General features: G+C 38.9%; 1 protein-coding gene across 1 annotated transcript; it reads right to left on the bottom strand.

Moving 5' to 3' along the window:
* Positions 1-452: 452 nt before the first annotated feature.
* On the bottom strand, positions 453-9,889 carry hopx (HOP homeobox). Its single transcript, XM_073487630.1, has 2 exons — positions 9,533-9,889; positions 453-726 (listed from the first exon to the last, which is right to left on the bottom strand). The coding sequence occupies exons 1-2, from the start codon at positions 9,680-9,682 to the stop codon at positions 649-651; spliced, it is 228 nt and encodes a 75-aa protein (XP_073343731.1). The 5' UTR covers positions 9,683-9,889; the 3' UTR covers positions 453-648.
* Positions 9,890-11,307: the final 1,418 nt, after the last annotated feature.

Raw genomic sequence — 11,307 nt, 5'->3', positions numbered from 1 at the left:
GGCTGCTGAGATCACATCCTTTTTTAAAGAGAGCGGTCACAGAAAAAAGAGACAATGAAATGACATCACCTGTTATTTGTTTAGCCCATGATGCCACTCAGCTCAGCCGGCTCACATGTCCACCCCCTCCCTCCCTCCCTCCCTCCCTCCTGTACTACTGGACTTGTTCCAGATTTGTCCCTGAAAGTTCCTGGACAGCCGCAGCTGATTCCAGCAGCATCTATTGTGATCGCAGCGCTTCCTTACATCTTTTATATTCCCGGCGTCCAGCTCCGCTCCCTGCTGACAGACATGCATGTAAACAAAGCCTGAAAACAAAAGCACACTGACCCCAAACCCCCCCGCACCCCCCACCCCTTCTGAACTTCATCCCACCATTGTATAACTCTGCTTCCTCAGTGAATTTGAACCCCAGACGTACAGTACAGCAGCCTCAAAGCACACTCGAGTCGTTTTAACTCATAATAACAATATGTTTATTTCTGTAAACATGGCGGTTATATTGGCAGCAACACAAACACCTTCACATAACATACAGAAAGTTAAAATAGCTTCATAGATACAAAAAGAGAGCTCATGGGTGGGTAGGGTTCAGTTTGTCCAGGAGAAACAGGGTCAGCTCAGAGCTTCAGGCATCCAGCAGATTCTTCAGTCCAACACCGATCCGTGTTTAGCTGGAAGACCCTCCGCCTTCCTCCACTGTTCGTTACGATGCTTGAACCATACCTGGAGCAAACAAGAAAGACAGGACGGAGGGAGGTGTTAAAATCTGTTAACAGCAGGTTAAGGTTTTGGTTGCCGGAAACACGAGAGCGATGAGGTAACTGGTCCGGCTGACATGAATACTCCTGAGAAGTTACACAGGTGGAGTTGAATGATTTGAACAAAATACCATGCTCTCCAGATTCATTGTTATACTTTCCTCATCCTCAGGCGGCAGGTTATATTTACATACACAACAATTATTTAACCCTCACTGAGACTTAAGCTCAGCGAAGGCAACCTAATATTTTTGTTTACATGTGCTGTTATTGAGAGTATTCAAGCAAGACACATAATACACTACAACAACGGTGGTACTACTAATGTGGAACTTGAAGACCTGTGAAATGTTTCAACTGTCTGTGACAGTTTGTTTTGAGGTCATTTGAACATTGTGGCCACCAGCCTGGACATTACTACAAATGTGCAAGTCTATATGAAGCTGATGTGACATGCTTGGAGAAAGGAAATGTTTAGAAATTAGAGGATCTATATCAGTCAAATAAGACGCTTTAGTCAGAACATGATAGCCCGAAATCCCCAAAGCCCAAAATATCCAACATTTTCATAATATTAACAGTGAACTTGCACACTTCCACCCCCCCTAAGTGGAGGCTACATGGCCATAGCATGTTAGCAAGCTAACAATGTCATGAGCAACATGTTATTCACTAAATAACATAGGCCTTCTTTGCCACGAGTATGTTAACATGGCTAAAGTTAGCATGCTAGCAGCTATTAAATTAAACGTGCTAAAATCTACTATGTAGCCTACTATGTTTTCCATCTTGCAAATCTAGCATTAGCATGTTAACAACCCAGTAAACTTAATTTAGGGCCTATGTTGTGGTTGAGCATGTTTCAGCATTGAAACTTTAGTACGTCAAAATCCATGTTAATTGCTACTGAATTTAATATATGTTGACATTTAGCATGTAACATTTAGAATTCTAGCATTAGCAGGATAACATCCATGCACCGCTTAACAGCTATCAAATATAACATACACTAACATTTAGCATTCTAACATTAACATGTTGACATCCATGTAACAAGAATGAATTTAAAATATGCTGACATTTTGCATCCCAACATTACATGTTAACATCCACACACTGATACACAGCTATTGAAGTTAGCATACGCTAGGATTTAGCATGTAACATTTTAGCATTGAAACAAGCTATTTCATTAAAATATGCTAAAATTTAGCATGTAACATTTTAGCATTGAAACAAGTTACTTCATTTAAAACATGCTAACTTTTAGCATGCAACATTTTAGCATTGCAACAAGTGATTTCATTTAAAATATGCTAACATTTAACATAACGTACATTTTGCGTGTTAGCATGTTAATGTCTGTGCATCAGTAGGCTACAGAGAAATTTAACATTTAAATTTAACATACGCTAACATTTAGCGTGTAACATTGTGTACTTTAGTGTTCCAATGTAAGCATGTTAACTACAACATGCAAGCAGCTATTGAATTTAACATATCCTGACATTTTAGCATGTAACATTTAGCATTTTAGCATTCAGCCATTAGCTATTTAAAATTTTCACAATACAATAAATGTAGCCTCATATGTCCCTTGTTAAATTGTTACTATACTATTAAAATCAGTGTGACTACAGTGGACGCGTTAACATGTTAATGTTTAGCATGTAACAATATGCTATTTGTAGGATATCATGAGAGCTGTTAGAAAAACATTTACTGGATGCCTGAAAGTTATGTTTAGGCACCTAAAATACCAACTTAACCCAGAATTTAGGTTTTGTTCAGGTTAACTAATGAAAAGGTTTCTGGTCTGAGTTGATGGTCTGTTAGCATCATGGATCTTCACACCAGCTGTTTTTAGTTTTTCTGTTTTTGTTTGTTATTTCTGTGTTTACAGCGCAGTCAATCACCAACACAGAAACCCCAAATATAAAATCTATGATTAAAAGAGTCATTGAATGTAGCTATGTTCCTCTCATTACCTCCATGAAGACATACAGTCACATTTCTTGGTGCATGTAAATGTGGTCACTGACTCATTCAGACACAGCAGTGACCCTGAGGCTAAGTCGTATCAGAGAAACCGCAGAAGACGAATGTTTCCGTCTCATTTAATAAGAGAATGTTGGACTGACTGGATCTGATCCAGTTCCCTGCAAAAGCCGACTGCTCTCTGACCGCTGCACCAAACACTGCATCACTGAGCCTCTGACCACATGATGACTGTGCCGAGTGCCTTGACACACACCCGTGACCCGGCGCATTGCTGTTTTGCGGTTCGTGTTGTCAGGGGATTCACAACAATGCTTACATCATCTCGATAACACCGAGGGGAAAGGGAGGGATTCTGATCGGCGGCCTTAAGACACGAGACCCTGGCTGGCTGTGTGAGACATGCCTGGCAGGAGGGACAGTTTCCACATTTCGTACTGAAAACACATGAGATTCTCATTTGCAGTCATCTGGGTTTGAGACTAAATCAATTCAAGAATTGGCTGTTCATGCTGCATTCTGTGTTTTGGGATTTCATACTCTCATTTCTTATGGTGCAGGACATAATTTTTTGGAGATACTTAAAAGTTACTTTAGTTCATCATCAGATATTTCTAAGAAGATCCAGTCTGTAAAGGTTTAGTCTTTCAAAACGCTCATTTTCTCTACCAGGTTTTGAATGGAAGGCAGTTGTTTTGAACTTTGTTTTGTTTCTGCTCTGTTTTCAAAGTGCAAAAGATCTTTGAATGTCTTATAAAAGCACACATGCCACTTCAGGACATTAATGGTGAGATTTATAATCCTGCTGACCCTTACATTACCGCTTGTGTAGTTTTTTCCCTTTTGACTAGCTCTGGGTTACATAACGAGGTCTTTCAAACTTGACTCTACCTTTATGTCATTGACAGAAAACAAATAAAACTGTCCATGAAAGGAGCTCAAACATGCCGCACAAAGGCTGAAGCAAGTTGTAAATGTTGTTAATGTGAAACGGGGAGTGGTAGCCGGGGCGTGTTTCTTCAGCTAAACCTTCTCCAATGACAGCTTTGTTAATACTCGACAGGGGGGGCGGCAGGAAGAAAAATAAAGCCAGAAAAAAAAAAACGAAAAGAAAAGCCACACATCAGCTGGAAATGAAGTCAGGTCTTTTGATGAGGGGCCAGACCTTTACCTCACCCCGGACCAGGCTTCCCCTGTCAGGTCGGCCCGGCTTCTCCCACCTTTGTATACTATGAATGGAAACAGTCACTAACACTGGGGGAGGAATTAGGAAGCAGCAGCGTGCAGTTATCATGGCCTCTCTGGAGGCAGAAAAGGCTGATTTATAAACCTCAGTGGACCGGGTCAGATGATGAAACACCTCTGCTGTTGTAGCAATGACAGGCTAAAGATGGAGCTTGGCTGTTATAGTAGTTTTTCAATAAAGTGTGTGTCTATCAAAGTTACAATCCTTTCTAATATGACAACCTCTTTGTGTTTTTTGGTGCTGTGTCAATCGTTATCGTTTCATGTAGGTGTGTTGTTGCAAAATAATGACGATACCCACACTTGGTTTGGCTAACTCCAGCTGCTAAAGCCTTGTTAGCTAGTTAGCTTCGGCTAACAGAATTGTACGCGGACTGAGGACTGGATCTTGTCTTATGCAGCCTTGCCATGTTAGTGGGGGATCATTTTATGGACAGTAATGCTTACACTTACCAATAATACTTTCAATCTTTACTAATATGATACTCAGGTAAGTGAATATCAGATTGATTCAGCAATATTACACAAGAAGGTTAGCTTTACTGTTATTATTGTGGTCAGGACCTTGGAACATTTACCTACTTGATGACCAAAACATGATATGTAATAAGGCTGATAAATAGCTCTCCTGGTAAAGTACATGTCTCATCATGCTACTGAGGTTGAGTCCTGGGGTTCAAATCCACCCTGTAGTTTTTGCTGCATGGACTAAAATATGGCTGTCACCAAAACTTTAATTTTGAACCACAAGAAGTTCTTTAGACATCTGTAGCTGTAGTTGAAAAGAACTTCAGTGTCAGCAAAGATGCTGAAAGGACGTATTTTGGATATGTTTTTGCTCAGTGGGGGTTTGGAGGGTGTGCACATTGGGTCCTCTGAGACGTTTATGTGTGTGTTTGCAGAAGCATTATTTCTGCTTTACAGGATCCCTACACAGGTCATGTTTTTTCCTTTTTTACACTCATCTTACACTGCAGCTACAACGATCAGTCCATTAATCGATTAGTAAAAATCGATTAATGGACATTTAAAAATGTCAAACTTTTACTGGTTCCAGCTTCTTAAATGTGAGGATTTGCTGCTATACTTTGTCATTTATGGAAGTAAATGAAGAGTCATTGGGTTTTGTTCGTTGGTTGGACAAAAGACACAATTTGATGAGCAGCCACGTGACAGCTCTTGTTTCACTTACTCTTCATGCACATAAAAGCATATTTTTAGGCTTCAGGTATTTTGCTACACAGCCAGCGTAGATATGGTGTAAAAGAGGTGACACCTGCACTTCTACTACAAAATACTTCAGCTGATGTACCCGCTGACACGTGAAGATCAGAGCAGCTGCAGACTGTTTCAGTGCCTGTGTAAATCTAGAGGAACTGGCTTGTGCAGTCAAAGTGGAAAAACCAGTGACAAGCATGAGTGTGACGATGAGTTATGAATTGATTAAATGTACTGAAAGAGCTCATGAAAGGACACGTTCCCTACCATGTGATCGCTCTGTTAACCCATCTGTCAGCCTCACGAGCACAAGCATGAGCAGAAATTTGCCTACAAAACGAACCTGATGCTGCGTCAACTCAAATGACAGAATTTGCATGTAGGGTTTTACCTCCTGCTGAGTACAGCTAAGCAAATAGTCCTGTTGTTGTTTGCCTGCAGGAGCCTGAGGAGGAAAAACCACCTGAGTGACAAACACCATTTTTCTTTAATGTATGACGACTTAAAATTCTCAGAGTGTTTTCACAATGATGTGTCTCTCAGAGGAATGCTGCTGGAGGTACAGTATCTGCGTAACTTCAGTTCACTCTCACGTTGGTCGTTATCTGCACTCTGAAGCTTCACATCTGGCTCCTGATGTGACAGTTGGACAGACTTTACAGTAGGTCCAAGACATTCCTCAGATAGAGGAGGAGGTGGGAGTGTTTACATGTGGGAGAGATTAAATACCTTACATAGAAGTGATAATGTGATGTTTTGTATAATTGGCATTTTTTTCCTCTCAATTCATGACTGTAACAACAAACTTAACAATCGCTATCTGCCGGCTCTTTGCTGCCGGAGTGGATGTGTTTCTGGTTTGATTTTAATAGGAATGTGTTTATTTATAAGCTCTGGAGCTGCGATGATCTACCTGTTTCTCATTTGGGGAAAGTTGCTGCTGTTCCTGCTGTGCAACGACGAGTCAACTTATCGCCAGAAAAATAATCGCCAACTATGTTGATCACAACAAGCTGTTTTTTGGCCTATAAAATATGGAGAATTCCTCAGTTTTATATCATATTAAACTGAATATCTTTTGGTTTTGGACTGACAAACAAGACATTCAAAGACATCACCTTGGATTTTGAGAGACTGGGATGGACATTTTACACTATTTTATTACATTTTATAAACAAAACGATTAATTGGTTAATCTAGAGAACTAGAATGGTCCTCAGTGGAGAGCATACCTCCGCCAAGGCCCAAAAGTCTCCTTAAACCTGATTATTTTCATCAAGATTCATGCATTATTCCCTGAAAATTAACCAAAATGTTGTAAATCTCGCAATGTTAAAGAAAGTGAGAAAAAAAATCCTGGATCCGTCCCTTTATCTAGATCTACACTAAAAGTTAATGGGGTCTATTTTGGACAGAGACCCATTATCTATCCAAGTTTTGTGTAAATTTGTTCAGCAGTTTCTGTGTAATCCTGCTGACAAACCAACCAACAAACAAACAGACAAGGGTAAAACATAACCTCCTGGGCAGAGTTAATCATCAGCAGATTAGAGAATAAAAGTTATCGCTCACAGCAGCTTTATTTCCTTGACCTCTAACTTGTGACTACACATGTCCTACAAGCAATTACAAAATAAAACTGATCAAGATTTAGAAAGCAGATGTTTTACCTCAAACCCTGGTCTGACGTCAAAGGTCCAATTTGTAAGAAAGTTGATTTTTGAGTTTCAAATACCAACACTTTAGGATCGAAGGTCGGATCGGTCGCCATCCCAAAGCCTCAGTATTTGAAGAGTGGGGAAGTCTTATAAATTGGACCTTTCAATCAAAATGGCTGCTGTTTTTCTCACTTTCAAACTTTGTCATTTTTAAGTTTGGAGTCAGAGCAAACTCCTGCTGATGAATATGTGGTTGAAAGCTCTGGAAAAAGCTTGCGAGCGGACTCAGAGTTAAGATTATTTTGTGAAAGTACTGTTCCCAAGCTCAAAATCTTTTAAATAAATTCAATGATTAAAACTGACTTCAACTGCAAACGTTCGTCATTAACTTTTAATCTACCAATTGAATTGACAATGAATCAGTTGTTTTGGTCTTTAAAATGTCAGATAGTAGTTTAAAATGTTTGTTTTGCAGGAACAACAGTAAAAAACATGAAGATATTCAGTTTCAGATAAGACAAAGAAATGCGATAAACTCTCACATTCAAAAGCTGCTTGAACATTTTTATTAACTATGCATTTATCATCAAAAGATTAGATTTCTAGATTAGATTGACAAATGGTTTCATCTGTGCATTAAAGTTCTGCTGCAGATTTAGAGACTTACAAACACTTGAGCTTATGTGTTTTCAGTTTTTATTCTTTTCTCCTCACAGCTCAGTAAAAACGCGTTTCCCACATCCGACCAAATATGAAAGCCGCAGAAACACGAGCAGCGACAGCGACCGCATCACCAGCTACACAAACTGCACCAACAGAAGTGACGTCACAGTCACACCCTCACTGTTTGACCAACTGATGATCTTCCCTTAAAGTCCTCTCTTTACACTTTAAGTCACCCTGTGCAGATGAATCAGTGCTGAATGGACGTTGGATCAGGAAACTCGACTCTGACACGACTTCATCAGGAAATACAACCTGGAGCCGCTCCACTGACGATCAACGGGGCGCTGCTGCCTCTGTGGTCAGTGTTTACACTCAGAGGAGGATTATTTCATCACATCTTTTAACAGGAATACTAAGATCATTCACAAACCTCTCTAAAGCTCTATTCTCTGTCAGTGCAGCAGCTCCAAGTTTCACATCACTCTTTTTTTTACCTTTAGATAAACAGATGTACTTTTTGTTTTTCTTCTCGAAACAGTTTGTGGTTATTTCTGGGAGATATCAGTGGTAAAAAAAAGACAACTTGTAAACTGTATTGACACCAAATTGATGCCTTAAAGTCAAGTTTCCTGAGTCTAGATCAACTGTTTTTCTTGTCAGTGCTGGCGAATTCAATAAAAAGATGGAAAGGAGTGACAAAGTTCATTTACTCAAGTACTGTAGTTCAGAACAGTTTATAGGTAGTTTACTCAAGTAATTTTAGACATTAAACTTGTGCTTCCCTATATTTGGGAGTAAAACACTATTTGTAACTTCACAAATAAAATATTTTGTATTGCAAATAAAGTTTTACGTTTTAAAATATTTGTGAATGTAATCCATGCGAATAGTACTTAAAGTATCAAAAGTATTTCTCTGGCAATAAATATACTGAAATACCAAGTACAAGTAAATTATATGCAGAATATATATTTATATGAAGGCAACAGTGAGGGAAAGTAACTAAGTGCATTTACTCAAGTACTGTTCTTAAGTACAATTTTGAGATACTTGAGTATTTCTATTTTCTGCTACTTCTCTGCAGTTCAGAGGCAAATACTGTACTTTTTACTCCACTACTTATCTTGTACAACTTAAGTTACTAGTTACTTTGTAGATTTAGTTTAGTATTCCATAATATTAATTACTAATAAACTGTTACGTAATAATAAAGATTAAGATAAACTTTATTGATCCCAGAGCAGATATTAAACCACATTTACCAGCTTCAGTATTAAAGAGATGAACACATTAATGCAGCAAGAATTCTAATGGAATAATATTATATACGTTAGGCTGAGATATGCCATTCTGCATTATGAGTACTTTTACTTTTGGTACTTTATTTTGATGCTGATACTTTTGTACTTTTACTTCAGTAAATGTCTGAATGCATAACTTTTACTTGTAACAAAGTATTTCTACACTTTTACTTCAGTACAAGATGTGAGTACTTCCTCCACCTCTGGTATGTACTGTGCACTATGGGTCGACTGATTATCGGATACAATATTCATCATTTTTCTGATTTTGTTGAAAAATCTGATTGCAAATGAAATAAATTAGTATCTGGTAACTAAAGTTATCAAATAAATGTAGTGGAGTAGAAGAATAAGGTACCTGCTACATTTTACAACACTTCCATCACTGGTATGACCTGAATTTCCACTGAAAATTCATTACAATACATTAAATCATCCTAAAATCTAAAGTGATTCCAAAGGAAATCACAACAAATCATAAAATCATCTTACTTTTAAGCATTAAACATGTTATCAGTCACCACAGGAATAGATTTCTAGAAATCCAAGACACTATCTGATCAGGACAACCACCACTATCAGAAACCTACTGACATGAGTAAAACTTAGTTCCACTCATTCTCTACCAGTTAAAGTGACACATTATTAGACTTTGTGTTATTAATGACATCAGGTTTGTACTCACTAGTGTTTCCTGCTCTGACAGTCCGCACTCCGCAGCGATCAACATGAGCGTCGTCCCGTCCGGATGCCTGCTATATTTGCAGAAACTCTCCTCCAGAATTTTAGTCTGCTCCTCCGAGAGATTCAGACACTCCAGCGCTTTAGAAGCCATATTCCCGTTTCCCAAAGTCAGTCCGGGGTTTAAACAGTTCAGTTTCAGGTCCGGTGATGTGCGCACAGCTGGACGCGCAGAGCAGAGAGGCACCGCGGTGCGCAGAGGACGCGGGGATGGAGAAGCGTGGAGCGGCTGCGGCTCACTGGCAGCTCGGCGGGAGAGAGTGTGTGTGTGCGTGTGTGTGTAGGTGGGTGACTGAGTGTGTGTGTGTGTGTGTGTGGAGGTTTTACTACTGTCAACAGAGGTACGTCATGAGGCCGTTCCCACCAGCTGGGCCCTCCCCCGAACACAGCTCCAAACACAAGAGCGTTAAAGGAACATTCTGGAGGGTGACCAAAGCAAAAACTATAAAACTACTGTCAGTCACTTGAAAATGATCAGGAATAAATTAACTTTATTGATAAAGTGATGTAGGCCTACTACTTACCACCTACTAATACACTGTCAAAGTGATATAGGAGAGTTTAAACAATAAATTATATTCCTTTACAGGAAGTAAAGCAAAACAGCAGTCTTTCAAATTATAATTATTATGATCAATCTCAGTTTCTTTATTGATACCGTCACTGGGGGGCGCCAAAACTGGAATTGTTCAAGCTATAGAGTATATCTAGTTTTTAATAGAAGCCCATTTAGAGAAAAAACCTGAGATAAAAATCGACATTTAACGAAGATTAATTTCCCATGGTAAGTCATAATTAAGTGACAAAGAAGTCGTAATTATGAGATTTAAAAAGTCATATTTATGAAATAAAATGGCATAATTATGAGATTTTAAAAAAATCGCAATTCTTCTCATCATTTAGACTTTTTTCATAATTATGATGTACACTGGGATTACTATTTTTTCTATCATAAGTAAGTTTTCATCTTTTTTTTTCTTTAACTGGCAGAAATAGGCTTCCATATTGTTTTATGTTGGTACCTCAATTAAACTGAATTTAAAGCAACACTGCGTAAGATTCTGAACAAAGATAGTTGATTGTTCAGCTCATCAAATACTGACGCTCTTCGTTGGTGTCGGACCCGAGACGTGAACCCAAAGTGTTGGTATTTGACAATCTGGGACTCAGACTCAGCCCTGTGGTGAACTTGGCTCAGGGGCTGTGTGCTTTGTGCTCACTGGGTAAGCTTGGCTCAGGTGCTATGTGCTTTGTGTTAACGTTAGCCTCTGAAGAAGGCTGTTGCTGCTGCCACAGCTCTTTTCCTCAGCTCAGGGGCTGTGTGTTTTGTGTTATATAAGACTAAAAGCTGTCTAAAAATAAGCTATAAATAAATCAATAATTTCCTGCAACAGACGTTGTTGATGTGCTAACAGGAAAATTAGGGTGAAACTCTTATGCAGCAGAGGAAAAAAAAGTCCTACTGTACCTTAATCTTCCTCTGTTTCTGTTTATAAATCTTATCCACTTACTGAACATGTTGACTGACTCAAGGAGAGCTCAGTGCTTTGGGAGCCACCTGTTCGATTACAAAGATAAGATACTCCTTTTTAAATAATAAACCTCCTCACTCTGTCATATACACACACACCCTTGAAATGCACTTCTCTCTGGTGAATGTTATTATGCTATCTTCACAATAATAAGTGGATTATTTAAAACCCTCACTGGACTGACTTT

Source organism: Pagrus major, chromosome 18 (assembly GCF_040436345.1).
Source record: "Pagrus major chromosome 18, Pma_NU_1.0".
Taxonomy (NCBI): Eukaryota; Metazoa; Chordata; class Actinopteri; order Spariformes; family Sparidae; genus Pagrus; species Pagrus major.
This window is presented reverse-complemented; position numbering and strand designations above follow the sequence as displayed.

Excerpts from the sequence above, each read along its gene's own strand:
- hopx (XM_073487630.1), bottom strand. The coding sequence starts at position 9,682 with ATGGCTTCTAAAGCGCTGGAGTGTCTGAATCTCTCGGAGGAGCAGACT. Across the intron at positions 727-9,532 it reads TGTCAGAGCAGGAAACACTA|GTATGGTTCAAGCATCGTAA; the intron begins GTGAGTACAAAC and ends TGTTTGCTCCAG.